This window comes from Podarcis pityusensis (genome assembly GCF_964106645.2).
Source record: "Podarcis pityusensis genome assembly, chromosome: 2".
NCBI classification, from domain to species: domain Eukaryota; kingdom Metazoa; phylum Chordata; class Lepidosauria; order Squamata; family Lacertidae; genus Podarcis; species Podarcis pityusensis.
In genome coordinates, this window is record NC_138029.1 from 22,396,565 (window position 1) to 22,423,059 (window position 26,495).

General features: G+C 47.2%; 1 protein-coding gene and 1 long non-coding RNA gene across 2 annotated transcripts; both read left to right on the forward strand.

The window, feature by feature from the left end:
- Positions 1 to 4,875: 4,875 nt before the first annotated feature.
- LOC308471289 lies at positions 4,876 to 8,163 on the forward strand. The gene is made up of 2 exons (XR_013982880.1): positions 4,876 to 6,042; positions 6,074 to 8,163. It is a non-coding gene; the product is annotated as an uncharacterized lncRNA (long non-coding RNA).
- Positions 8,164 to 14,331: 6,168 nt separating this feature from the next.
- On the forward strand, positions 14,332 to 26,495 carry SUOX (sulfite oxidase). The gene is made up of 4 exons (XM_080994663.1): positions 14,332 to 14,646; positions 17,652 to 17,718; positions 19,436 to 19,607; positions 21,004 to 26,495. The coding sequence occupies exons 2-4, from the start codon at positions 17,663 to 17,665 to the stop codon at positions 22,432 to 22,434; spliced, it is 1,659 nt and encodes a 552-aa protein (XP_080850789.1). The 5' UTR covers positions 14,332 to 14,646; positions 17,652 to 17,662; the 3' UTR covers positions 22,435 to 26,495.

Genomic DNA, 26,495 nt, shown 5'->3' on the forward strand with positions numbered 1-26,495 from the left:
CCTAGGATTGCAGCCATAATCTGATATCTACGGCTTTCTTCTGGAAATGTGATTCACCCTGCAGGATGGGCATGGGGAAATTCCATACACCTAGGTATACTGTGGAAATTTCCACCCTAGGGACCACCCGCCTGGAAAAAACCCTGACATGATCAGTGTTAATGGAGTTTGCTTAATGGCAGTCAAAGCTCCCAATGAAGTCTAACGCAATGTACATTGGGGTGGGGGGATGTAAATGAGACACTTGAAAATACTGGCAGAGGCAGCAGGCAGCAAAAGAATGTGCTTAAGAACTGGTGATAGTTGTCCACTTGTTCCTGGTAAGGAGTTCAAGCGTATTTTCAGAGGCTCCGGTGAAGAGAGGCAAAATGAAATTGTCAATTTCCAAATCTCGAGGAGCCATAACCCCACACGTGCATTTGGGGTGGGAGATGCCAAGCTTTCTAACATTAGAACAGGAAGGCCAGTAGGGGAAAAGTTCACGATCCCAACTTGGACCGTGCTCAGTAACCACCTTCTATTTCCAGGGTAAATGGTGGTCGTGTCCCAGCTGAAAGCGCTCGATACTTTGCACTATTTTGATTTGCCCTTTGGCGCTTAAAAGTTTCAAAACGCTACCTTCTATGACAAGGGTATCCGCTAGCTAATGTACAACACCCAGGTAAAGGTAAAGGGACCCCTGAGCATTAGGTCCAGTCGTGGCCGACTCTGGGGTTGCGGCACTCATCTTGCTTTGTTGGCCGAGGGAGCCGGCGTACAGCTTCCGGGTCATGTGGCCAGCATGACTAAGCCACTTCTGGCGAACCAGAGCAGTGCATGGAAACGCCGTTTACCTTCCCACTCTAGCGGTACCTATTTATCTACTTGCACTTTGACATGCTTTCGAACTGCTAGGTTGGCAGGAGCAGGGACCGAGCAACGGGAGCTCACCCCATTGCGGGGATTCGAACCGCCGACCTTCTGATCGGCAAGTCCTCGGCTGTGTGGTTTAACCCACAGTGCCACCCGCTTCCCGTACGACACCCAGGCAAACATCTTAATATTTCTGGTTAACTTACTGGATCACTAGCTTACCATGAGCTGCATTCTGCATATGCTGGAATACTTGGCAGCTGAAACAAAAATTGCTCTGTAACTGATGGCTTGTGAAGTAGTATTCATACCTAGGCTACATTCTCTTAAAATCCTTCCACTCAAGAGGACATTTCTTCTATGTGGCTAGCAGACATGTTCAAATCAGAGTAATAGTAGCAGGGTTTACCCCAGGCATAGGCAAACACAGCCCTCCAGATGTTTTGGGACTATAATTCCCATCATCCCTGACCACTGGTCCTGTTAGCTAGGGATCATGGGAGTTGTAGTCCCAAAACATCTGGAGAGCCGAGTTTGCCTATGCCTGGTTTACCCTAACAGAGTGAGGGAGCAAGTGAAAATCAGCAGAAGCCCTTTGGTAAATCCAGGTTGGCTTCCTTTATTCCTTGTAAACAATTGATATCTGTGGTTGTATTTTCACAAGGTGCCCACTAGATGGCGCTGCTGTATAAACTGCCAGTTTCCTGGAAAAGTTCATGTAATATGAGGGGTTGGTACCAGAAGTGATTGAAAGAAACCTTGCTTTTCCTCTCCCTCTGCTCGATCAGACCAGAAGATTGATTGTTTCCATATTTAACAAATAAACCCAAAGGACATGTTTAATATAACGGGGGGCCGAAAACCAAAATTGCCTAATGATCCCAACCCAACAAAAGAATTGCCTAAATCCCACTACAACCTATATAGCGGGTGAGGATTGATCCTGCTGCCTCCAGAAAAGAAATCCAAACTAGAATAACAAGAGTTTGGCCTAAATGGATGTGACTGAAGAAGCAGAGTTGCCAAGCTTATTCAGTCTTCCTCCTCAATTCCTTTTGGTAGCAACATGACTGTCCGTCATAAATTATTTTAATATTAAAGTACCTTGTTGCCAGTTCAGCAGGGCAGTCAAAGCAGGCACAGGAAAACAAGAGACAAAATCTGTCCATGTTGAACCAGACAAGAGAGCTCTTTAGACTGCTAGAACTGATTCTACACTTGAGATCAATTACCGTATTTTTCGCTCTATAGGACGCACCAGACCACAAGACGCACCTAGTTTTTGGAGGAGGAAAACAAGAAAAAAAATATTCTGAATCTCAGAAGCCAGAACAGCAAGAGGGATCGCTGCGCAGTGAAAGCAGCAATCCCTCTTGCTGTTCTGGCTTCTGGGATAGCTGTGCAGCCTGCATTCACTCCATAAGACGCACACACATTTCCCCTTTTTAGGAGGGAAAAAGTGAGTCTTATAGAGCAAAAAATACGGTAATTTGTATGTAGAGCCAAGTCCTACGAAATCCCGCAGAATTCAGCAGGATGCAAGGGAGTAATTATATATAGAATTGCAACCCAAGTACTAGCTGTTTTGGAGAAGGATACCTTTTCGTATGAAGAGGCCTGAGGGTTAAGTCTCCCTTCTAGGAATCGCTCCCAATTGAGAGCCATTATTCATCTAAACACCTAACTAAAGCATCCTTGAAAATTTGGAAGCTAGTAGCGAGGCAACAATTGTTTCAGATTAGTCTGGCATAGCATCAAGAGATGCAGGTCACCATGTATTATGCAGCCAGTTTAAAATCCGATAATATAGGTATGCCCGTGTTGTCGCTATTAAAATGCTTCTCAACTGCCATTCATGCCTGGGGGAGGAGGGTTCACAATTCCAATAAAAGCCACGCAAGAAAATGCATCGCAATCTATAATAGGCCAGCCACTTAACCAGCAAGTGCCTGAGTGCACAGAAATATGGGTCTTCAGAAAACAAAGCACATCAAAATTGGTGCTTGTCTCAGTTCAGATGGGAGATGGTTCTATAAACAGTAACACTAAAAAAACAAAAAACACTCTTAAAAAGGCTTCAACAGGTTGTTTCAAGATGGTACCTCAGTGGGCTGGGATCTCATTCAAAGATCTTTATAGTTCTCTCATTCTCTTGACCAGGTCTGAAAGAAGGATAGAGATCTTTTTAAAAAATATATATATATATATATAATTTTTATTAACAGGCCAATCAAATCACATTTCCAAATCACATTAGTTCCAAATTATACAGCCAGATTTTTACATTTTTGTTGGGGGTACCCATACTTCAAGCTCCGAAAAGGGGTCCAAACATCACTTATATTGCTGCTTTAATTAGACAGTTCTATCCTGTTCTGTCCAGATAGTCTCTTTATTACTTTCCTCATCTTCTTGTTGTTATTATCATATATTCCTTTCTTTGCGATCTCTGATAATAGAGATCTTTGCCATCTTGACCAGCGCATTTCAGCCTACATTAGCACAAAATCTCTCTACAAAAGTAAGGTTGCGTAGGACAAAATGGTGTTTTTTTATTCACTTTTGCACTCAAGTTCCCCAAGTTTGAAGTGATAAACGTATATTGATTTTTATTTTTTACAATCAATATATTTTTAAGCTAATTAGATTTAAAAAGCAACATTAGCGATTACACACACACACACACAGGTGTGTGCAAGTGCTGCCTAATTAATTCTGTAAATGGCTGAATAATTTATAGTTCTGTTTCCCCTTTAAATCTTACATACACTGCATTTTACTGATTGCCCACAGTCACTGGTGTATCTCAGTTCTTCAACATCTATGAAGTTTGTCTGCAAATGTTGGCGCTCAGTCTAACACTTCAGCTGCGATAAATTGAGCAGCAATTCTGACACCTGCCAACTGACATATCAGCAGAGGCGCACTGAATATAATAGTGTTTGCTGTGTAGAAGACTTGTGCTTTATCCTCATAGCAAAATCCCATTTTCAAAATAGTCCTTAAGCGTCCTTCTGCTTAGTCTGCTATATACGGTACTTCTGCCTGGAGTCAGCACCCATGTTTTGTTGTTGTTGTTGTTGTTGTTTAGTCGTGTCCGACTCTTCGTGACCCCATGGACCAGAGCACGCCAGGCACTTCTGTCTTCCACTGCCTCCCGCAGTTTGGTCAAACTCATGCTGGTAGCTTCGAAGACACTATCCAACCATCTCGTCCTCTGTCGTCCCCTTCTCCTTGTGCCCTCCATCTTTCACAACATCAGGGTCTTTTCCAGGGAGTCTTCTCTTCTCATGAGGTGGCCAAAGTATTGGAGCCTCAGTGTGCTGGTCCCGGGGGTAAGGTACCTTGGGTGTAGCAGAGTCCACACGAAGAGGGGCAAGGTCCGAGGCAGAGAGCCGGGCGGGGAACAGGAACGCTGGAACAGGAGGCTGTGCAGGGAACAGGAACACCGGATGGTCGGGAACAGGAGGCCGAGCAGGGAACAGGAGTACCGGATAGTCAGGAACAGGAAGCCGAGCAGGGAACAGGAGTACCGGATAGTCAGGAACAGGAGGCCGAGCAGGGATCAGGAACACAGGAAGGTCCGAAGCCAACAACGACGTTGCTCCCGCAACCTGGGGCCGGGCTGACTGGGCTTTTATCCTCTTCTAAGGCCAGGGGCGGTCCCGGTCCCAGGAGCCCCGCCTCCTCTGGCCTTAAGGCGAGCACTCCTCCTGGGGGCAACCAGTTCCCTTCGCCTCTCTGCCCTAAGCCTCTGCAGATCAGGAGAGGCCGAAGGGTTACTGGGCCCTGGAGGAGGCTCACCTGTGGCCACTGAGTCGTCAAGCCCCTCTGGGGCCAGAAGGGCTTCACCTGGGGCCAGCTCCTGATGCACTGCCACAGGTGCAGGCTCTTCAGCATCTAGGCCTTGCCCCAGTTCAGCCGGCCCTGGAGGCGGGGACTCCTGTGCAGGCTGGGATTCCTCTGTTTCATCCTCCGAATCGGAATCCCAGGCCATCACACTCAGCTTCACGATCTGTCCTTCCAGTGAGCACTCAGGGCTGATTTCCTTCAGAATGGGGAGGTTTGATCTTCTTGCAGTCCATGGGACTCTCAAGAGTCTCCTCCAGCACCATAATTCAAAAGCATCAATTCTTCGGCGATCAGCCTTCTTTATGGTCCAGCTCTCACTTCCATACATCACTACTGGGAAAACCATAGCTTTTACTATACGGACCTTTGTTGGCAAGGTGATGTCTCTACTTTTTAAGATGCTGTCTAGGTTTGTCATTGCTTTAAACCCATTGTTTAAAACCCATGTTTTAACACCGTCTAAAACACAGCCTTCTTACATAGCACCTTTTGTTGTCTCTCTTCTAATTATACTATTTGCATTGAAAGGAGACTTAAGAAAGGGCAGTTTGCACCACTGAACTTGTGTGGGTGATCTTGTACATGGGGGGTGGGGTGGGGGGTGGAATGCAGTTGACTTGGGGAAAATCTCTTCCTTTTTTAGCCTTTCTGCCACAGCCTGTGCCTCAACAACTGGAGCCATCTCTACCATTGGGCAGAGTGAGGCACCTGCCTCAAAGGGGCAGTGGTACCTCGGGTTACAGACGCTTCAGGTTACATACACTTCAGATTACAGACTTCTCTAACCCAGAAATAGTACCTCGGGTTAAGAACTTTGCTTCAGGATGAGAACAGAAATCGTGCTCTGGCGGCACAGCGGCAGCAGGAGGCCCCATTAGGTAAAGTGGTGCTTCAGGTTAAGAACGGTTTCAGGTTAATAACGGACCTCCGGAACAAATTAAGTACTTAACCTGAGGTAAAGGTAAAGGGACCCCTAATCATTAGGTCCAGTCGTGACCGACTCTGGGTTGCGGCGCTCATCTCACTTTATTGGCCGAGGGAGCCAGCGTACAGCTTCCGGGTCGTGTGGCCAGCATGACTAAGCCACTTCTGGTGAACCAGAGCAGCGCATGGAAACGCCGTTTACCTTCCCGCCGGAGCGATACCTATTTATCTACTTGCACTTTGATGTGCTTTCGAACTGCTAGGTTGGCAGGAGCTGGGACCGAGCAACGGGAGCTCACCTCGTCATGGGGATTCGAACTGCCGACCTTCTGATTGGCAAGTCCTAGGCTCTGTGGTTTAAGCCACAGCGCCACCCGCGTCCCTTAACCCGAGGTACCACTGTACTGATGTTTTGTAGAACAGCTGCTGTGTGTCACATGGGCAGGTTTGCACCCCCTAACTTAGCCTACTGCTCTTGACAATAATGAACCATGTTGTCTTGGTCTAGTTGGCTTCTGTACATGAAATGGAATGGGTGCGTCTTAGAATAGCCCTGTCGATTATATGTCAAACAGTTTTACAAACGAGAGGGTGGTTCCCTCTCCCTGTGGCAAAACAAAACCTTGTTGCGTTCACAAGCTGTGTCGGGATATTGATTTCCTGGCTCTGTAAACAGCTGTTGGAGAAAGAGACTTCCTTCACATGCCAGGCATAGTATGAATTTATTGCCAGCCCTTCCTCTTGCCCTATCTTTTGGCCAGCAATGTTTCATTACCTTAGCCCAAATTCAACAAAGTGAATCAAGCAGGCGCCTAGTGAACATTTGGCATGGAAACTCCCAAGAAATGTTTCCTTGTAGGGAAGGGCCATGGCTTGGTGCTACAGCACACACTTAGCATGCAAAGAGTCAGGTGACTCTCTGATTCCCTGCCAGATCACAGAAAGTCTGGGAAATTTATTATGATAATCCTGAAAGGTCACTGCAGCCAGTAAGGTAAAGGACCCCTGGCCGGTTAAGTCTCAGACCGAGGGAGCCGGCGATTGTCCACAGACAGCTTTCCAGGTCATGTGTCCAGTATGACTAAACCGCTTCTGGCGCAACGGGACACCGTGACGGAAGCCAGAGCGCATGGAAACGCCGTTTACCTTCCCGCCGCAGCGGTACCTATTTATCTACTTGCACTGGTGTGCTTTTGAACGGCTAGGTTGGCAGAAGCTGGGACAGAGCAACGGGAGCTCACCCCGTCGCGGGGATTCGAACCACCGACCTTCTGATCGGCAATCCCAAGAGGCTCAGTGGTTTAGACCACAGCGTCACCTGTGTTCTGGAGCTGCCACTGCAGCCAATAATGGGATATATTCACTGAAGGGCCTGATGTGGAATAAGCTAGCCTCCTGGGCTCCTTTCCTGCTGCAGTACAGTGCTCCCTTCTGCTGTATGGAAACAGGTTACTAACGACAGTTCCGCTCCTTTTAGTTGCCACTCAGTTGTTCAGAGCTAATAGAATATATTGGGGCTTGTTCCCATAGGAGAGGGCTGGAGATTTCCTCCTGTCCTTACTGGTGAATTTACATTCTTATCTTTCCATAACAAGTGCCCATGTCTGCTTTTCTGCACTTAGTTGATGAAGGGTATACGTCAAGGAAAGCCGCCGTATCTCATAACCTCCAGAAACATCCGTTTTCCAACTCACAACATGTATTTAAGGCTGCAATTCTATTACATTTACCTAGCAATAAGTGCTATGGAACCTCATAAGACTCAAAAGCATACAAGACACGTGACTGCTGTTTTCAAAATCAGAAACACCGCTACTGAAGGGATGTAGCTCAGAAGGTCCAGGTTCAAGCCCTGGCAGCTCCAGGTAAGCGCTGGGACTTCTGCCAGAAATTTTGGAGCGCTGTTGCTAGACAGTACTGTGTTATATGGATCAATGGTCTGGCTTGGTATAAGGCAGCTTCCTATGCTGCTATGCTTTAAAGCCAATGTAGGGAACCTTTGGTCCTCCAGATGTTGCAGAACTACAACTCTGATCATCCCTGGCCATTGGCTGTGCTTGCTAGGGGTTGATGGGAAGTGTAGTTCAGCAATCTCTGGAAGGCCACAAGTTGCCCATGCCTGCTTTAGAGGAACACCCACCACCGCGCACTGCAATGGCATTTTTATTTTTATTTTATAATTTTATTTTTGACAGTAATCATATTTTTGACAGTAATAATCATAAATAAATACGAATAAAAATGTGCACCCCACCACCGAGACCATTCCATTGTAACTATCCAACCTCCCAAAATTGTGATGGTTTGACCCCTTTTCCATTTTAACAGTACAAATTCTACAAACACCTTCCATATCTCCTCAAAATCGTTTCTCCTGCATATTCCCCGTCTTACTTTAATGGCACATGTTAATTTATCGTTAATAGCTATATCCCACACCTCTTTACACCATTCTTCCATTTTATATTCTGCTTGCCCCTTCCACTTCCTAGCTATATTAATTTGTGCAGCTGTCCATAAATTTGTGAGCAAGTCCTTCATAGCCTGCGAACCTTCAACCCCATCGTAAATTGATAATAATGTTACCTCTGGACTTTTGGTCGGCTACAGTGGCATTTTAAAACCCATATCCATCCCATTTTAAAACATTAAAAACACACAACTTTTTTATTTTAATAAAGCTATAAAGAATCCCCCATCTCCTGCAATGCACACATAACATAGACAATAATGGCAATGAAGTCATTTGGATGAAAGGCAGGCTTATGATTATCTCTGGATATAAATTTTATATGGAGGACCCGGAAGGGTGTATTGGAGGTAATATCAATCTGTATATCAACAAGAACATGGGAGTCCAACAAGCTACAGATCCCCCAAATAGCAGACTCCTCTGCAGAATTGCTCTAGGTGGTGTTACCAGACCTGAAGGGTAATGTAGTAGCAGGGATATATTATCATCCCCCAAACCAAAATGCCCAGAGTGATTCTAAGATAGAGAAGGAAATGAAGGAGGGATCCAAAAGCGCAATATTAACTGGTGACCAACTTTTTGCCCTCACTACCTTCACATCAGTGTTCGAAACTCCCATTGTTCCTGTTAAGTTGTGGGTGAACATATCAGACGACACAGCGATTCTTCAAACAGCTCTTGTTTACTCACAGAACAGAACAGAACTGAACTGAAGGGTTCAGCCAGCCTGCTTATATAGAGCTCCACTACAATGCAACTGTAACACTTTCTGTAACTATCCAATCACTGAACGTCACTTTCAATCCCTTATTTGCATATGTGGACCTGAGTGAAAACTATCCACAGTATCCCCCTGCTGGCCAAGGGTGAGAAATTCAGTACATAACACTTCCAGGTGCATTTTGCGACAGGGGATTTCATTAGTGCAAGCTGATTTTTGAGCTCTGGGCACGGTACCGCACCTGAGATTTCAGATTAAAACTGCAGAGTGGAAGGAAAGGAGGGCCTTTTTCTGCCTCCCCACTTCCAGCTACTCTCTGAAGACTGGCGAAGAGACCCTCTTAAGTATATTAAGGGGATGAGCAGGGGAAGGACTGGACCACGTGAAAACTGAATGTAAGATTTTAGCTGCAGTTCATTTATTTTCAGCTTTGTATTATTGTTCTATATATAAAAAAGTGCCTAGACATTTTGTTGTTGCACCCACAACCTAGGTTTAAGGTGCCATTTAGCTCCTAGTTTTCATATTTCTGTTTCTAACACTGCTTCGCATAGACAAAGCATATGCATATTCGAGTCATGACAAAAAGGCAAAATTTCTAGATGCCCTAAATGACTGTGTCCAAGAACAGTTGGTCACATAACCAACAAGAGGGGAGATGGCTTAATATTAAGCCCAGGACCTGGTAAGAGATATAAGTGTAACTGAATTGGAAACAGCGACCATAGTACTATTAAATTCAACATAGATGTAGATGGACAATTGCCAACAAAGTCCCACCCAGTCACATTTGACTGCCAAAGAAAATTTTTGCCAAAAATGAGGTAAAAAAGAAGTTGAAGTGGAAAGTCAAGAGGGTCAAATCTCTCCAGAATGCTTGGGGGTTGTTCAAAACCATAATAATAGAAGTTTAGCTAGAATATATACTGCAAATCAGAAAAAGTACCACCAGGCCTAAGAGGATCCCTGCGTGATGAGCAGAGTTAATAAAGCTATTAAAGGCAGGAAGAGACCAAAAGGAAGAAATATTGGCAAAAGAAATCTAAGAAGACTATAAGGGATGCAGAATATGTAAGTACCGGTAAGTATTTAGCTGAAGAACAACAACAAAATAATTGCATTAGAGGCAGATGAGCAGCCAGGGAGGTGGCTGGACCTTTCAAAAACAAGGAAGTCAGAAGGATGCTAAAGGAGGAAATGAATATTGCAGAACTTTGCATATGTCTCCTCAGAGGGAGGTGTAGCGCAGATTCCTGTATGTCAAGTAGCGTCCTCAGGAAAAACAAAGTCTGAGGAACTGACGAAACTAATGGTGATAAGATACCAAGTTAGCAGACTTATAATGACAACTTGGAAACTGGCAACGCTTAATTAATTAATTGCATATATCTTTACAGTGGAAAGAGTGAGGCAGATCCCTGTAACTAAATTAGTTCCTCAGGAAAGAATGAGGAACTTACGCAACAAAAATTCTAACACCTGCTGACAATTTTAAAACTGACAGATTTGTCCGTTCCGGAAGGCATCCACCCAAATATTCTTAAAGAACATTGTTGATCTTATAACAAATATATTCAGCTTGTCCCTAAGATCAGCCTCCGCATCAAGGACTAGAAAGTGGTCAGTTTTAAAATCGGAGCAAGATGAGATATGGGAAATTACAGGCTACTTAGGTTAATATCGGGACGCGGGTGGCGCTGTGGGTTAAACCACAGAGCCTAGGATTTGCCGATCAGAAGGTCGGCGGTTCGAATCCCCGCGATGGGGTGAGCTCCCGTTGCTCGGTCCCTGCTCCTGCCAACCTAGCAGTTCGAAAGCACCTCAAAGTGCAAGTAGATAAATAGGGACCGCCCTGGTGGGAAGGTAAAAGGCCTTTCTGTCGCTGCTCTGGTTCGCCAGAAGCAGCTTAGTCATGCTGGCCACATGACCCGGAAGCTGTACGCTGGCTCCCTTGACCAATCAAGCGAGATGAGCGCCGCAATCCCAGAGTTGGCCACGACTGGACCTAATGGTCAGGGGTCCCTTTACCTTTACCTAGGTTAATATCTGATCTGGGAAAACTGGAGGAAAACATTATTAAAGCTAAAATTACCAAAATTAACAGGGTTGGGGAAGCTGGGGCTCTCCAGTTGCTGAACATCAACTCCCATCATCCCTTACCATTGACTGGGAGTTGAGAGTCCTCCATCTGCCGGATCACAACTTCCTCATACCTGGCACAATGCTGTTATACAAATATATGGTGCAGTCACACTTGGGATACTGTGTGCTGTTCTGGTCACCTCACCTAAATAAAAAAAAGACATTGCAGAGCAGGAAAGGGTTTAGAAAGGGCAAACTAGATGGCACAACAGAGATGGCACAACTTCCCTATGACTAAAGGTTATGACATTTGGGATTTTTAGAAATTTTCATAGTTGGGGGAAAACAACTAAGGAGGGAACATGACAGAGGTGCATATGTTTATTATGCAGTACATGGGTTGTTGTGGGATGTGGGTGGCACTGTGGGTTAAACCACAGAGCCTAGGGCTTGCCGATCAGAAGGTCAGCGGTTCGAATCCGCGCGACGGGGTGAGCTCCCATTGCTCAGTCCCTGCTCCTGCCAACCTAGCAGTTCGAAAGCACCTCAAAGTGCAAGTAGATAAATAGGTACTGCTCCGGCGGGAAGGTAAACGGTGTTTCCATGCGCTGCTCTGGTTCGCCAGAAGCGGCTTAGTCATGCTGGCCACATGACCCGGAAGCTGTACGCCGGCTCCCTCGGCCAATAAAGTGAGATGAGTGCTGCAACCCCAGAGTCGGCCACAACTGGACCTAATGGTCAGGGGTCCCTTTACTTTACCTTTACATGGATTGTTGGGGGTGGGTTGGGGGTGGGTAGTACCTCTGGTGGGGGTCATGCTGTGCTCCTTCTGAGGTAGTTTATCCACCTTTGGTCCTCCCTTATCCACCCTACACTCAGCCCTCACCTGTGGCTCCTATTATTATTATTATTACTATTATTATTATTATTAAATTTTATTTATACCCCGCCCTCCCCAACCAAGACTGGGCTCAGGGCGGCTAAAACAATAAAAACAATAAAAACAATTGACTGAAATACAACTTAAAGCAAGATGAAAATACAACATTAAAATACAGCCTCATTTCAGTAGGAACACAAATCAAAAACTTTTTGGGGGATGAAAACGTCAAGTCTTCACCAAGGCCAACTATCCAGACTGGTCCTACATGGGCCAGAAAAAAGCCAGGGAAGTCCCCAAATAGGAATTCCATCACAGAAGGAAAAAGGAAGAGGGGGAGGGGATCAATTTGATTCCACCTAGAAGCTGTCAGGAGGTGACAGCAGCCACTCCCAAGGAATGGCTTCGACTGGCCGGCTAAACCAAGTGAGGGTAGCTGATGGGTCTTATAAGCCCTTGATGAGTTAGGGACTTGCCCTGCGTGAGAAGACAGGCTCTGGTGGATTGAGGAGACAAGACCAATAGTGGGCCCAGTGGTCAAGAAGGTTTCAGTATGTGCTGTAGAGGGAAGTGAGGGGCAGAACTCTGATTCTATACCTTCGCTGCCTTGTGGGGCATCTTTTGAAGAAGATAAGGCCAAAGTAAACCCTGCACAAATCCAGAGTGGAGTTCCTAAGACGGTTGGATGGCACCTTGTACTCCTCCTTCCAGCAACTCCTGCAGCCAAGCTGGTACCAAATGTATCACTCTGCTTTCCTTTGGACCACATCGGCGAAGCCGAGAGTGGGGGTCTTGTCGTCTGGGCAGCCCAGGACCTCCATACACGCCGCCCAGGGAGGTCACCTCGGTTGCTGCTAACGCATTGGCTGGACTTTGGTCCCCACCCTACACTCAGCCCTCACCTGTGGCTCCTGTTATTATTATTATTATTATTATTATTATTATTATTATTATTAAATTTTATTTATACCCTGCCCTCCCCAATCAAAACCGGGCTCAGGGCAGCTAACACTGGTATAAAAACAATTGCTTGAAATACAGAGGTGCACTCCATTATCTCTTGAGACATGCCAACCACACGGGTGTGGGGACAAAGGAAAGAGCCAGTGCGGCGTAACGGTTAAGTGTGTTGGGACGGGGACCTGGGAGGGTAATTCATTATTATTATTATTATTATTATTATCATTATCATTTATTTATACCCCGCCCATCTGGCTGGGTTTCCCCAGCCACTCTGGGCGGCTTCCAACAGAACACTAAAATACAATAACCTATTAAACATTAAAAGCTTCCCTAAACAGGGCTGCCTTCAGATGTCTTCTAAAAGTTTGGTAGTTATTTTTCTCTTTGACATCTGGTGGGTGGGCGTTCCACAGGCCGGGCGCCACTACCGAGAAGGCCCTCTGCCTGGTTCCCTGTAGCTTTGCTTCTCACAATGAGGGAACCGCCAGAAGGCCCTCGGCGCTGGACCTCAGTGTCCGGGTAGAACGATGGGGATGGAGACACTCCTTCAGGTATATTGGACCGAGGCCATTTAGGGCTTTAAAGGTCAGCACCAACACTTTGAATTGTGCTTGGAAACGTACTTGGAAACGGGCAAGGGTTCGAATTCCCGCTTGGCCAAGAAGCTCACCTTGGGTCAGCCTCTTAGCCCAACCTACCTCACAGGGTTGTTGTGAGGGTGAAATGGGTAGGAGGAGAAGCACGTAGACAACGCCGCCTTGACAGCCTTTGAAGAGAAAGGCGGCATATAAGTACAATAAATAAATAAGCATTCTACTCCAGTCCTTTCTCATCAGGCCAGAATCTGGGGCCAGCCTGTTGGAGATGCAATAGGGATAATGCTTCTCTAAAACATATGTTTTTTCATTGTCCTATATTGAAAGATTTTTGGCAGAGGGTAGCTGAAACCATCAGCAGAACCATACGGAACAACCTCACATTTACAGAGCAAAATACGGTATCCTATTGAATTATATACCCAGCACCTGCAACCTTACAAAAGGACAAGATGAGTGGAATCTCGTGCCCTTACCACAGCAAAAAGACAAATCCTGAGGAATTGGAAAAATAAAAAGGCGGCTCCCTTCTAAGTTTGAAGTCTCACAACATATGAACAACTTGCATATAAACACAGACTTGCCATGGACAAATTTGGAATCCATTCTTACAAATACTGTAATAGGTTAAGATCTGGTGAAGTACAATAACAATCTTGTACAGTATACAGTTTCGGGGAAGCCTCTTTATTTTTCCTTCTGTTCTCTTTTTCATTCCTCTCTTTTATTTACGTCTCACAATGTTTAGTGCACATAGAATTATGTACTTTTTGAACTTCCAGTAAAGATGTTTTAAATTTATTTTTATTTATTTTTTAAAAAGAACCTGGGACGCCAGCCAGGGAGGCTGAGAATCGGGGAGGGAAGAATACTGTTTCTCCCCGCCGACGCCTGCTTGCCCGGCCCGGCCTTGGGCTTCATTTTGGGCGGGAGGGCGGCCTCTTCCTTCGCTTGCCGAGCCGCGAGGGCGGAGCCAAGAGGGCGCAGCACCTGCGCAACAGAAAACTCCACGCGGCTCACGGGAGCATCTTCCAGGCGGGCAACGTCGGCCAGCTGGAGCTCTCGCCTGCTGCGCGCAACTCAGGTAGCCGCGGGGGATTCCGTGTCCGAGGCGGCAGCTCTTTTGGGGCCGCGGGCCCTTTAAATCTCTCCTGCTTCGGTGGGCGAGGACTTTCGTTTTCTGTCGTCGCTGCCGCCCCCCCCCCGCATCGATCCCACCTCCTCCTCTTAAAGGAGAACAACGCTCGGCCGCCGCTGCGTCACGGAGACGGACCTTTCCCGGGAGGACCGGCCTGACTTGAAGGTGGGAGGAAAAGGAATCCACATGGGCAAGGATGCCCTGGGGGGTGAAGTGGGGCGAAAGGCGGGGGGAGGGGAGGGAAGAGCCTGGCTTTGACTGGCATCTGTTTTTTTTTGGGGGGGGGTTGTGCTGACGCGTCCCCTGCCTCTTATGGGGGCTGCTCTTTTTTACGAGGATGTGCGTGGAAAAGTAGAGTCAACTCCCAGGAGGTCCCTTCCCCTCCACCCCTATAACATATTTGAAGGGGACACCCCCCCCCCAAGTTATGGGGAACTCCCATTCAAATGTGCCATGTCATGTGATCGATTATGCAGGGAGGGGCTTACTTGCCTTTTAACCCCCCCCCCGTCGTCGTCCCCCCCCAAATTATATTCAGGTTGGCACCCCTGAGCGCAACGCACTTCAGCAGACTGGCAAAAGACCAAATATATGTGCATTATCACCGTTATTAATAGGGTTGCCAGTTTAAACAAAATGTTCCTCTTCACAATAATATTCCATTTTAAAAAAAGGATCTGGAAGGTAGCCCTTTATGGTTCCTTAGAGTCAGACGTCTGTCACTGCTCTTTTTCTGTGGATGTGTCTTGCTGGCCCTGGGCCTTTTTTCTCCAGCCTCTCAGAAGTGTTTATCCTTCAGCATTTTGTACAGAGAGACCCCTTGTTTCCTAAATCTGAGTGAACCTCTGGCGACTTCTGGGTGCTGTAGCAGCTTTTCGTGGAGCTTCCTAGGAGACCTTTGTATGCAGGGATTGTTCTCAAAAGCCTGCGGTGTTATTATATCCATCTATCTACTTCTCTGTGGGACGCGGGTGGCACTGTGGGTTAAACCACAGAGCCTAGGACTTGCCGATCAGAAGGTTGGCGGTTCGAATCCCTGCAACGGGGTGAGCTCCCGTTGTTCAGTCCCTGCTCCTGCCAACCTAGCAGTTCAAAAGCACATCAAAGTGCAAGTGGATAAATAGGTACCGCTCCGGCGGGAAGGTAAATGGTGTTTCCGTGCGCTGCTCTGGTTCGCCAGAAGCGGCTTAGTCATGCTGGCCGCATGACCCGGAAGCTGTACGCCTGTTCCCTTGGCCAATAAAGCGAGATGAGTGCCGCAACCCCAGAGTTGGTCATGACTGGACCTAACGGTCAGGGGTCCCTTTACCTTTATCTACTTCTGTATTGCACAGCTTGGATATGGTGCAGTGTCGGATTTATGTATAAGCTAAACAAGCTATAGCTCAGGGCCCCGCTCTCTTGGGGGCCCCCAAAAAATTTAAAGGGAAAAAAACCTGGATGTACATTTCCAAAATATAAGATAAAAAACAAATAAAATAAAACCTACATACAGCAACAGTATCTTGTGTTGTATGGGCTCCTATTTGTTATGTGCAAATGGCTTTAGATACCTATTAGGTCCATAAATTACCATATAGCATATATTCAACACAAAAAACAGCGACAAATTGTTGTTGACAAAGGACAGCTGGACATATAAAGGGCCCCATTACCTTCAGTAGCTTCGGGCCTCATCAAACCTAAATCCGGCTCTGGGTGCACATATAAAAAATAGTAGTCTGATCACTTTTCACCTAGGTTTTTTTTAATTCATTTTCTAGGAAAGGGTATCTCTTGAGAATATTTATTGCAGGGGAAGGTGTTGGTCCCACTATCAGCTTGCTGACTTCCCTTTTAATAGACTGCTTTTTACAGCAGCCTGACATGCAGCAAGTGGCGGTAAAACGATGGGAAAACATTAACCTGTGTTAACTTACGTATTTCAGGCTGTTAGGACACAGCCAGAACCAATACAAGAGTAAAATAAAATAAAGTATGTAAGGGAAATGTCATGCTAACCAGGTCTCGCCAGGACAAGAGGGCAAATTCAGAATGAGCCTCAAGTTGCATTCTCTCGTTTCCTTGCTAATAATTAGATTTTGTTTTCATCCAGCCGAGTAAGTAAATAATAACTGATCATACCATGTATTCTGTATGCATTTTATTAAAACTTTAAATTAAGGTCAGCATTTTTAGCTGGTCTCCAAGAAGCCATTTTGCTACCTTAGGGGTGTTTTCCTGCCTCTCTTGGCTGATGTGGAATTAAATGGCTACAACACAACCTGTACGTTTTTGAACTACAAATATAAGGAGCGAAACGGGTCTCCAATATTGCAAGTATGAAGCCTATTGATGGTTAGCATGAAGGAAACTAGGAACATGTAGAGCAAAGCTGAAATAATGCAGGACACTGTAATTATATACATATTTTCATAGAAGTAAATTCCTTCGGGCTTGATGGCACTCACTTCTGAGTAAACATGGGTTGGGCTGGACGTACCTCTTAATTAATAAGAATCTATTAAGAGAGAGGGACGCGGGTGGTACTGTGGGTTAAACCACAGAGCCTAGGACTTGCCGATCAGAAGGTTGGCGGTTCGAATCCCCGCGACGGGGTGAGCTCCCATTGCTCGGTCCCTGCTCCTGCCAACCTAGCAGTTTGAAAGCACACCAGTGCAAGTAGATAGATAGGTACCACTCCGGCGGGAAGGTAAACGGCGTTTCCATGCGCTGCTCTGGTTCGCCAGAAGCAGCTTAATCATGCTGGCCACATGACCCGGAAGCTGTACGCCAGCTCCCTCGGCCAATAAAGCGAGGTGAGCGCCGCAACCCCAGAGTCAGTCACGACTGGACCTAATGGTCAGGGGTACCTTTACCTTTATTAAGAGAGAGGTAAATACAGTGCAGTGGAAGTGAAGTAAAGACTCTGGTTGGTTCAATAATGTTTAAAATGTTGAAAGCGAGCTTACACTTTCTTATCTCAGTTAATAATCCAACCACAGCATTCTGCACTAGCTGTGCATCTTCAAAGGCGGCGCAATACCTTGCAATAGCCTAACTTGGAGTATCAGAGCATAGACAACTGAGGCCAGACTGTCCCTGTGACAACTGAATTTCCAGCTGATGGGCAGCTCTAGAACTTGTGTTGTCTGGTGCAAATCCTGTCTGACTTTTCCTGTTGCATGTAGGTATTGGGAAGATGCTGCTGTCCAAACCTAGCAGGAATGGCTTCTGCATCCTTCACAGAACACACTGGTAAGGAGCATGGACTATTTACATCAACTCTGTGTTTCTTGTGAAAGGACATTTTGATCTTTAACTTGCTATACACGGTTGACATCTTTCCTTTCTGTTTTCACCTCTCAAAATCCTGACATGGACTCAAAAAGCTGCTGCCTGTGGGGTTTTTGGCAAATGAGTCAGGCCGAAAAATTGCGAAAGTAAATAAAAAACAATACTGTTTTTATTGGAACAATTGGCAAATAGAGGGCAAGCTCCTAAGCGCATAGGGCTCTTCTCTAAGGTAAGGAAGGCTTAGAGACAATATAGTAGGAAAAGCTCTAGTGTGGAAAGTTGTTGAGTTTCTTAGGAAATAAAATTTCATGGCTGACATTCCTCCCTCAGATTGTTTCTTGGTCCCAAAGAAAAGCAGAGAGGTTGAAAGGGGAAACCAAGTTTCCAACACACACAGGGAGAAAAGGCTTCTGTAATTAAAAAAATGCTGTATTTTTACTAATAAAAGTTCATTTCAAGCTAAGGCCTTTTTGCTATTCCTCCCTCTCTAGCTCTATTCAATAATTTCCACTCAAATTGGCAATTTAAACCCCCCATCCAGTCACATCCTACCAAGTCTCTTCCTTTCCAGCAGGCAGTATTGCCCCTATGGCCTGAAAAGAAGCAAAAAGACCTTGCAAAAAGACCTTACCTGAACTTTCCTAAAGAGCCTTTCCAGAGTATTTGTTTTGGCTCCTTACCCAGTTGTATATGGACTCTAATCTTATCTCCAAGTGCATCACTTCCCTTTCAATGTGACTTCTGCCTCTATGATCCTAGGCAAAGGATCTAGGTAGGGAGACTCCTTTTATTAGGTTTATAATTCCCTCTACCTTGCGTTGAGTGGAGGCAGGAGTTAAAGATTAATCACCGGTTGACCTGAGTGGAAATAGGCTACCTATGCTCTTGGTGTCTAGAAATCCCAGCAAAAAAATGTAATTATCTCAATCTCACAGGGTGGTTTTTTTTGGGGGGGGGGGGTTAGGATTTGTTTTGAAAGTCTGTGAATTCAAAATGTGGGATGATATTCAACTAAATATTTGTGCTAGCGCATGGATTAGCTGTAGCACAATGGGATTTGTACCTTCTCCCCACTCTGTCCCCCTCCCGCCATCACAAAACCTGCTACAAAGGGTTAGGGGGAACCCCCAGATCAGATTTAGGGGGTGCGCAGAGGAAGAAGAGGTGGAGAATGTCCCAAATTCTTTTTCTGGACAGAATGTTTTGCTTAGCACTACATTGAGGACAACCCTTGGGATTTATTTCTATTGAGAAAAATGTTTAGGCTGCTTAATTATAAAATTTCCTAGGTTGTACACACAATATTATCAGTAAAACACATGTAGAATCAGAATATAGATTCTTATAGACTATAGAATCAGAAAAACTGTTTGAAGCAAAAAATACATAGCTAAATGATATGTCTGGGTAGGCATGCCGTAATGAAAAAATCAGCAGGCATCTAAAACATGGTGGTGAGGGTACCTGCCTAATGAATTGCTGGGGGGGGGGGGTAAAGGAGACGTTTCGTCTTGCGAAGCAAGCCCATAGGGAAATTCATCTTGCGGAACGACTCAAAAAACGCAAAACCCTTTCGTCTAGCGAGTTTTTCGTCTTGCGAGGCATTCGTCTTGTGGGGCACCACTGTATATGCTGTAGATGTCTTCTCTTTTAAGGTTTTGGCCTGCTTTGGTTACAGGTTGAGAGAGATGCCTTGGAGGCCCCACCCTCCAGCCTGCATGGCTTGGACAACCTCTCGCAACCATGGCACTTGGAACGATGCTGGCAGCACAAGGCGCAGGGTCATGGTAGCAGCAGGGGCCGGGCTGGGCCTAGGCACCATCTTGGCTTATGGAGATCACCGTCGGCGGGTGAGTGGGGCCGCTTGGGGAAGTGGGATGTGTAGTGGGTGTTGGAAAATTCCATTCCACCTTTAGTTGCAGACATGGAACTGTTGCATGTCACGTGTCTGTTTACATACCAGCACAGCTTGCTGGGAACTTCCGTTGCGTGTATAGCTTTTGCTCTTTCCCTGTCTCTCAAAGAAAGCAAAGAGAGAGACAACATGTTTCTTTGTCCTGATTTATAATTAATAAATTCCACAAGCCTCACGCCTATTCTGTGTGCGCAGTTCGCTCTGCTGACATAGTGTGCCCTGGCTTTGAAGCCTGGGTTGCTGATACACGTCGGAGCAGAGGTCGATGGGTCTTCGTAGCGGGACGGCTGGAAGGAGACAACCCAGCTGGGGCTAGCCAGCTGGCCTTGCGCCCCTCTGCGTGCCGGCAGTGGGATGTGAAGAGCTAAACGTTGAGAGCTGGGCTGTTGTACAAAAAAAGGTCTTGGCACTGTGCCTGAACTTAAACTTGCAAGCAGCAAGGTGGGAGATGATAAACGTAAGACTGCCAGCCCCACTTGCAGCTCCCAGAAAATGGTATTCCTGGGCTTATTGCCTCCAACAGTGGAGATATAATGTAGCCATTATAGCTTGTACAGTCATACCTCGGGTTGAAGTTGCTTCAGGTTGAGCGCTTTCAGGTTGCACTCCGCAGAGACCCAGAAGTAATGGAATGCGATACTTCCGGGTTTCGCCGCTCGCACATGCGCAGACAGTCAAAATGACGTCATGCGTGGAAGCGGCAAATCGCAACCCGTGCACGCGCAGACGTGCGTTGCATTCGCTTCAGGATGCGAACGGGGCTCCGGAACGGATCCTGTTCGTATCCAGAGGTACCACTGTACTCCATTGATCCTCCATTAATTTATCTCATCCTCTTTGAAAGTCATGGAAGTTAGTGACCATCACTAGGCCTTATGAAAACAAACTCCTGGATATAGCAATGTCTGAGCGTCTCACCAGATCCAGGAGGGGTAGTTAAAGGCCTAACAAATAGAGACGCCTCCCAAGAAACGTGAACCCCTTTCTTTAACAATGTTAATGACCAAAATCAAGACCTTCTTATACCAACTGCTCTATATTCTCAGTGGAGGGGCTACGTTAAGTAATATGCATGAATGTGTAAGCGTATGTCTAGAGACAAAGGATGAAACAGCCGTCCTTAGATGTACTGCTGTTTCGTGGTTATTGTGTTTGTATTTGTTTAAAAACTGCTTAAGAAAAGGAAACAAACTCAATAGTTCAACTGTGGTATGACAGGCTTCTCGTGTAAATAAGTGAGGCTCTTTGATCATGGCAAAAGGGTGCTAAGGTCTGCAAAGAGCCCCTTGTTTCTCCTTTCTTAATGGCTTTCCCCTCTTGCTTCCCTACAGGCAGCTGAGCCTGAGACTCCAGCACCCGCAGCTGGACCCCCATTTCCGGTCTTTACCCGGAAGGAGGTGGCTCGCCACAACAGCGAAGCGAGTCGGGTGTGGGTGACCTACGGCAGCGACGTTTTTGACATCACAGACTTCGTAGAGGTGCATCCTGGAGGCAAAAGTAAGATCCTCCTGGCGGCGGGGGGCGCTCTGGAACCGTTCTGGGCCCTCTACGCCATGCACAAGCAGGAACACGTGCTGGAGATCCTCCGCGGGTACAAAGTGGGGGAGCTGAGCCCCGAGGAGCCTCCGCAGCCAACCCCGGGAGACCCATACGCCGAGGATCCCCAGCGGCACCCCGCCCTGCGGATCAACACCTTGAAGCCCTTCAATGCAGAGACCCCCCCGGAGCTGATTGCCGAGAACTACCTGACTCCCAACGCACTCTTCTTCAAGCGCAACCACTTCCCCGTGCCCGTGGTGGACCCCGCCACCTACCGGCTGCAAGTACAGAGTTCCGGCGGGCGGACGATGTCCCTATCTCTGCAGGACTTGAAGAGGAGATTCCCCAAGCACGAGGTGACCGCCACCCTGCAGTGCGCCGGCAATCGCCGGTCCGAGATGAACGCGATCAAGAACACCAACCGGCTGGGCTGGGGCGTCGGGGCCATTAGCAACGCGCGCTGGGGCGGGGCCCTGCTTCGGGATGTCCTGGCGGAAGCCGGGTACAGACCCAGCGACGAGGGGCACGTCTGTTTTGAGGGACTGGACAAGGATCAGAGCGGCACAGTTTACGGGGCCTCCATCCCTTTCAAGAAGGCCATGAGTCCCGACGGGGACGTCCTCTTGGCTTATGAGATGAACGGGGAGGAGTTGCCCCGGGACAACGGCTTCCCCCTCCGAGTCATTGCGCCGGGGATAGTCGGCGCTCGTAACGTCAAGTGGCTGGCCCGGATCACGGTGGGCCCGGAAGAAAGCCAGAGCCATTGGCAGCAGAAGGACTACAAAGGATTCTCCCCTTCCGTGACGTGGGACAACGTGGACTTCTCCAGCGCCCCTGCCATCCAAGATATGCCCGTGCAGTCGGCAATCACCGAGCCGGGCCCGGGTGCCTGCGTCTGCCCCGGGGAGCTCACGGTGAAGGGCTACGCTTGGAGCGGAGGGGGGCGAAGGGTGATCCGCGTCGATGTTTCGCTGGATGGTGGGAAGAGCTGGCACGTGGCCAAGCTCACCGGGAAGGAGCAGCTGCCTGGTCGAGCCTGGGCGTGGCAGCTGTGGCAGCTGGATGCCTGCGTGCCCGAAGGCACCAAAGAGATGGACATTGTCTGCAAGGCTGTGGATGCCAGCTACAACGACCAGCCCAACACAGTGGCGCCCATCTGGAACATTTTGGGAGTGCTCAACAGCGCGTGGCATCGGGTCCACGTCATCGTGGGCGAGGAGTAAGAGGCTGAGTTGTGCCTCATTGCCTGAAAGAAACAAAGGGTCTTAGATTGGGGTTCTGCTCCTTCTTTCTTCCAAGAGTACATTTGCCTACATCCTCTTGGAGAAGAGATTAAGCATTTGTTGTCACTCTGTAGCTGCCGCTGACCTATAGCTTCCATCATTCCTGACCATCGACTTTGCTGGCTGAGACTGAAAGGAGTTGTAGCCCAATGAGAGCTGGAGGTCACCACCTTGGCGAGCCTCGTTTGAGATGGATGAAGGCCCTTTTACTACCTCTTCTCTAATCTGTCTTTTAAGGAAGGCCTTCTGCTGCCCTTTAGAATTCCTTGTGTGTTTGTTTCTCGAGAGGCGAATGCGTGCAACCTTCGCTGAGTTGCCTTCGTTATCTCCTGCGCTCTGCTCCTCCTTCTCCTCCTCAGGATTGCTTTCTTGTGGTTCTTGCCGCCGTTACAAGAGCTGTTCCCTCATTCCCCGCCCCTGCTCAGAAGACGCGGTCGTGGGTGACCAGATGAAAAAGGAGGACAGAAACCTCGACTATTTTGAAGAGGCTGTTTACCCGTTACAGGAGTCCTTTACATCCGGCAATCTAGCACAGTTTTCTGTCTGTAAGGAAGGGTTCTGACAATCGCTTTTGTGAAACACTTAACTCTCCTGCCCTGGCAGGACTAAAAACACAGAGAGAATGGCTACTCTGCTTACACATAAAAATGAGATTGGGAATAAAGGTAGTTTGCTCACATGGGAATCCAGGTTTAGGAAAACAGCATACAAAACAAAGGCATTGTGTGTTTGTGTGTATACCGAAACTAAATTTGAATGCTTTGGGTTTCCTACAACAGTAGTTGTAGGTCAGATTGCACCTGGTCATATGGGGAGCTTAGTTTTTTGTGTGCGTGTCCAAGGAATTGGCTTTCTCCATGGGCGTTTATCTCCTCCCATGAACACTTTGTGCCTTCTCTATATGTGTGTGTGTGTGTTGGTGTGTGGTTTTTTTTTGGGGGGGGGGGGAGGTGCTAGCCATGAAGCATTAAAATAACATCACAAACTTGCAGGAAAACAGTCATAGGTAAAACAGTGTAACATTTAGTTTAATTTCAGGACTTTTTTTTTTTAACACCCACTTTTTGGAAAATAAAAAAAAGCCCTGGGAAAACATTAAAGCTTTTTTAACCTGCTGCCCAAAATATTGTAATGTAGGCAGGGCACCACCAAGAAGCAGCAGTGCTTTTGAACTGTGCCTGGAAATGCACTGGGAGCCAGTGCTGTGCATTTCAGTGTGTACCACCACCCACCCCGTCCAAAATTAGGTGTGTGTCCCCCACCGCCGTTGCTGATCCTTCCCATCAGATCAGGACATCGTAGCTGCACCTCTTTTCTTTTTGCTACCTGAGCCTGTTCAGGGCACTGCCAGCACCTGCCACGCACAAAAGCAGGTGTACACAATAAGTGCCTGGAGAGATTTTTCCACTGTAGATTTGTGAGTTTACGTGACACTCACTGTACTCTTGGTACCCCAGCATTTTGTGCCAGTTCTTGCTCTGACGTTTCAGGGTGGGGATGGAAAACTTCGCTATGGATGGATCTGGGTGAGTCTCCGACATGCCCTCCCCAAGTATCTGAAGTGGTAATTGGAGGACGGATTTGGAGAGCTTTGGGAAAATTAATCACATTCCAGACTGGAAACACTGCCTACTAGCTTGTACGCATTCCCCCCCCCCCCTTTACAACACTTGCCAAGCTTCAAGAATCCGGTTTAGAGAGGTTAGGAAAAGCTTTCATCACACTATAAAAGACTTCTGTATCTATTCAGGGTTTTTGTCCTTGTTTTAATTTGCTGCTTCCCTCTGCTGGCCATGGTGGGAAATTTATTCATCTCATTCGTTTTTAATACTTTGCCTAGAGTTTCCATGATGACCTGTTTGAGGCAGTGTACAAAAATGATAAGGGATTCCTTCACCTCCTCCCTTCCACTAGTGCTGTGGCATTGTGTATGGGGTGGGGCAGGTAAGAGGATGTGATGGGTTGAATCCTGTCCAGGTGCCTTCATCACTGTATGGCTCCAGGAGATTCTCTTCCATAGCTCCAGGTCCTGTTAACAAAGCAAGACAATGGGGTGGTTGGTTTGGAACTACAACATGATTCAAATGGTGCTGGGTTACAGCTGGAAAATCAGGATATGCATGTACACCAGGGATCTCCCATGTTGCTGGGTTCCAACTCGCATCATCCCTCACCATTGGCCAAGCTGGCTGGGGCTGATGGGAGTTGGAGTTCAGCCACATCTGGAGGACCACAGGTTCTCCATCCCTGGCACTGTGCGCAAAGCGCTTCCGGCGTAAGTCCCAGTCGGCCCAAGAGAGGAGGATGACACCTGTTGGTTTGGAAGGCAAATTGGCTATTCAAGACTGCAAGGAGCTGGTGAGTGCCTGTTCTGTCACCCCCACTTGTGGTAAAGGTAAAGGGACCCCTGACCATTAGGCCCAGTCGTGGCCGACTCTGGGTTTGTGGCGCTCATCTCGCTTTATTGGCCAAGGGAGCCGGCATACAGCTTCCAGGTCATCTGGCCAGCATGACTAAGCTGCTTCTGGCGAACCAGAGCAGCGCCCGGAAACACTATTTACCTTCCCGCCGGAGTGGTACCTATTTATCTACTTGCACTTTTGACGTGCTTTCAAACTGCTAGGTTGGCAGGACCTGGGACTGAGCAACGGGAGCTCACCCCATCGCGGGGATTCGAACCGCCGACCTTCTGATCGGCAAGTCCTAGGCTCTGTGGTTTAACCCACAGCGCCACCTGCATCCCTCCCATTTGTGGTAACAAACTTCAAAGTGTGTGGGGGGGGTGAAGAGCCTTATCAGGATCTGCCTCACAAGCCAAATTTGACAGGTGGGGCTGACCAAATGCCAAATCGCCTGACATCACAAATGACATTTTGGGGCTTTGAAGTCTGGAGTCTGCTTCAAAGCACCTCACTGGCAGCAAGGCACTGCTAAAGCGAAGATTTAGCACTTGGCTGCCTCTGAGGTTATTTGAAGTCCCAACATGGGGACTTCAAAGCGTAGCCAAACTGAGTAGGATTTAACTCCCCCCTCCACAGGGGTTAAATCCTGCTCAGTTTGGCAGGATTCAGTGCAAACCCCTTCTTGATTCGGGAAGGGATTTGCATTTAAACCGCTGCTAAGCAAAGGGAAACGCCTGGCACTTTTAGCAGGGGTTTCCCTCCTTAATGCACACAGAAAACATTAGCGATAAGAGAGCCAATGGGAACTCGTCACAGGCTATAGTCAAGTTGAAGTTTATATGTTACAACAATTGGCTTGCAACCTCTCCCTAGCCTTGCTGTTCTGCTTTATTCCAAATTTATCAGGTGAAGTTTTCCACACACTTAAGAGCAAGACTTGAGAACTCTGAGCTGTGAGGCATAAGATGGAAATCAAGCTCGAGCAGTCTGTTCGAAACATGGTCATCAACAGGCTGGTTTCCTAGAGCAGGGGTCTGGATAGCAAATGCTCTCTGGTAAAGTGTGTTCTGAGTAGGTGGAGGAACCTCTCTGACTTTTGTGTGGCTGGAATGTAGCCCAGTGTTTCCCAGACTTGACTCTCCAGCTGTTTGTGGACTACAGTTCCCATCATCCTTGACCTGCTAGTTAGAGATGATGGGAGTTGTAGTCCAAAAACTGCTGGAAACCCTGATGTAGCCTACTGTACAAAAGTAAGAGCTACATCCAATGATCCGCCCAGTTTTGCCTCTGGCCCACCCCACCACTGGCAAGCACCCCTCCCCTCAAAGGCTGTACACAAGGGAACATGCCCTTAAGCTGAAAAAGCTTCCCCTTTTGCATGGGGAAGGAATGAGTAGTTCTTAAAATCAGATACCTTTTAATATCTCCACACTGCACAGGGGAAACTATAATATTTTTTTTACTGTGTAATGGCTCCTTCTGCTCTGTCCTCATTTGAAAGCTGATGAGTGTGATAAAATATTGCATTTGTTCTGTTAATTTTGCATAGGGTAAGAATCTATATTTTCTAGTAGTCCTTAATAAACACTCTGGATTTTA

Coding starts and splice junctions, on each gene's coding strand:
- SUOX (XM_080994663.1), top strand. CDS start 17,663: ATGCTGCTGTCCAAACCTAGCAGGAATGGCTTCTGCATCCTTCACAGA. Junction 17,719..19,435: donor ATCCTTCACAGAACACACTG/GTAAGGAGCATG, acceptor CTTTGGTTACAG/GTTGAGAGAGATGCCTTGGA. Junction 19,608..21,003: donor ATGGAGATCACCGTCGGCGG/GTGAGTGGGGCC, acceptor GCTTCCCTACAG/GCAGCTGAGCCTGAGACTCC.